Source organism: Monosiga brevicollis, genomic scaffold (genome assembly GCF_000002865.3).
Source record: "Monosiga brevicollis MX1 MONBRscaffold_160 genomic scaffold, whole genome shotgun sequence".
In the NCBI taxonomy this organism is placed as follows: domain Eukaryota; class Choanoflagellata; order Craspedida; family Salpingoecidae; genus Monosiga; species Monosiga brevicollis.
Window position 1 is genome coordinate 6026 of NW_001865162.1, and position 1099 is coordinate 7124.

The 1099-nt window shown below is 49.1% G+C and overlaps 1 protein-coding gene across 1 annotated transcript in view; it reads right to left on the bottom strand.

Annotated features, from left to right (window-relative positions):
- The window catches only part of MONBRDRAFT_13183 (uncharacterized protein), a gene marked incomplete at both ends in the record, with an annotated part of 5455 nt that extends 4911 nt beyond the window's left edge, over positions 1-544 (bottom strand). Inside the window, 2 exons of the mRNA XM_001751079.1 lie at positions 197-362; positions 460-544. Of these exons, the coding sequence (XP_001751131.1) occupies positions 197-362; positions 460-544 (251 nt within the window). The remainder of the gene's footprint in view (positions 1-196; positions 363-459) is intronic.
- Between the last annotated feature and the right edge of the window lie 555 nt (positions 545-1099).

The window sequence follows — 1099 nt, forward strand, 5'->3', positions numbered from 1 at the left end:
AAAAGCGTATTGCTGAGTNCGGTGCAGGTGATTTGAGACCTGAAGGCGCGGCCGGGACCAGCGTACCAGGCGTGCGAGCGAAGCGACATCGATGAGAATTCAACCAGGTTATGTCGGTCAACACAGCTGCGTAGGGCTGCTGTCACATTATCAAAAACAAGCAAACCAACAAACAAGGGCTCGACAATCGACTCACCCTAAATTGATCGGCAGGGGAACACCTGGTGGAGGTCGAGGGCATGGAAGGAGCGATGATGGCGCCTGCGTGCTCGCAGCCGAAGGCGATGGGGCTCTTTCTGCGGTCACGGGCGGTTGGGCACTGGCGGCAACGTCGGCAACTTCATCTGCCACGGTCGTTGAAGCTGTGGCAACAGATCGGGTCCCTATTGGAAGCCGCAATCAGAGCGTGCGCCTAATGAGGCTGGCTAGAAAGTGGGCCACATCACACGCGGAGCCCACCTTGAATGGGAAAGAAGGTGTCGATAGTTGCTGCACGTCGTCGTTGTTGACCATCGCAGGCCATGGCATGGCGGTCTCTTGGCATGGTCAGATCTGCTCAGGGTTGGCAAGCTATCCCTTTGGCAGCTGGCTTTGATGCGCGAACAAAATTGGAAAAAAAAAAAAATGAAAATTTAATTTTCAACCAGAAGTAATATACTTTCAACCCCATTATCTCATGTTGAGATTTGAATTATTGAAGCCCTCAAAAATGGCCTGAACTTATTCAGAATAGCAACAAAGATATAGAAATATTTCGAGCCCCATCATGACAAAGAATACCTTTTATGAATCAAGTCAGAACGTAAATTTGGGCAAAAGCAATTCAAAAAGGTATTGTACAGAATACAGGGGATCGAATATGTCAAAGTACATGACATTTCCTCCCGAGGGTAATTGCCCCAAGCCCCAGACGGCGAAGCGAGGAAAAAAACAAAAAGCATGGGAGAAGATGGAAGGGGCATTGATGGGATGGCAAGGGAAGAGACGAAAAGGGGGCACGGAGGAAAGAAGGAAGAAGTGAAGGAGAGGGGAAGGGGTCAGGAGATGGTGAAAGGGAGAATTAACATCATGAGAATAAAATAGTAAAGGAATGGAAGAG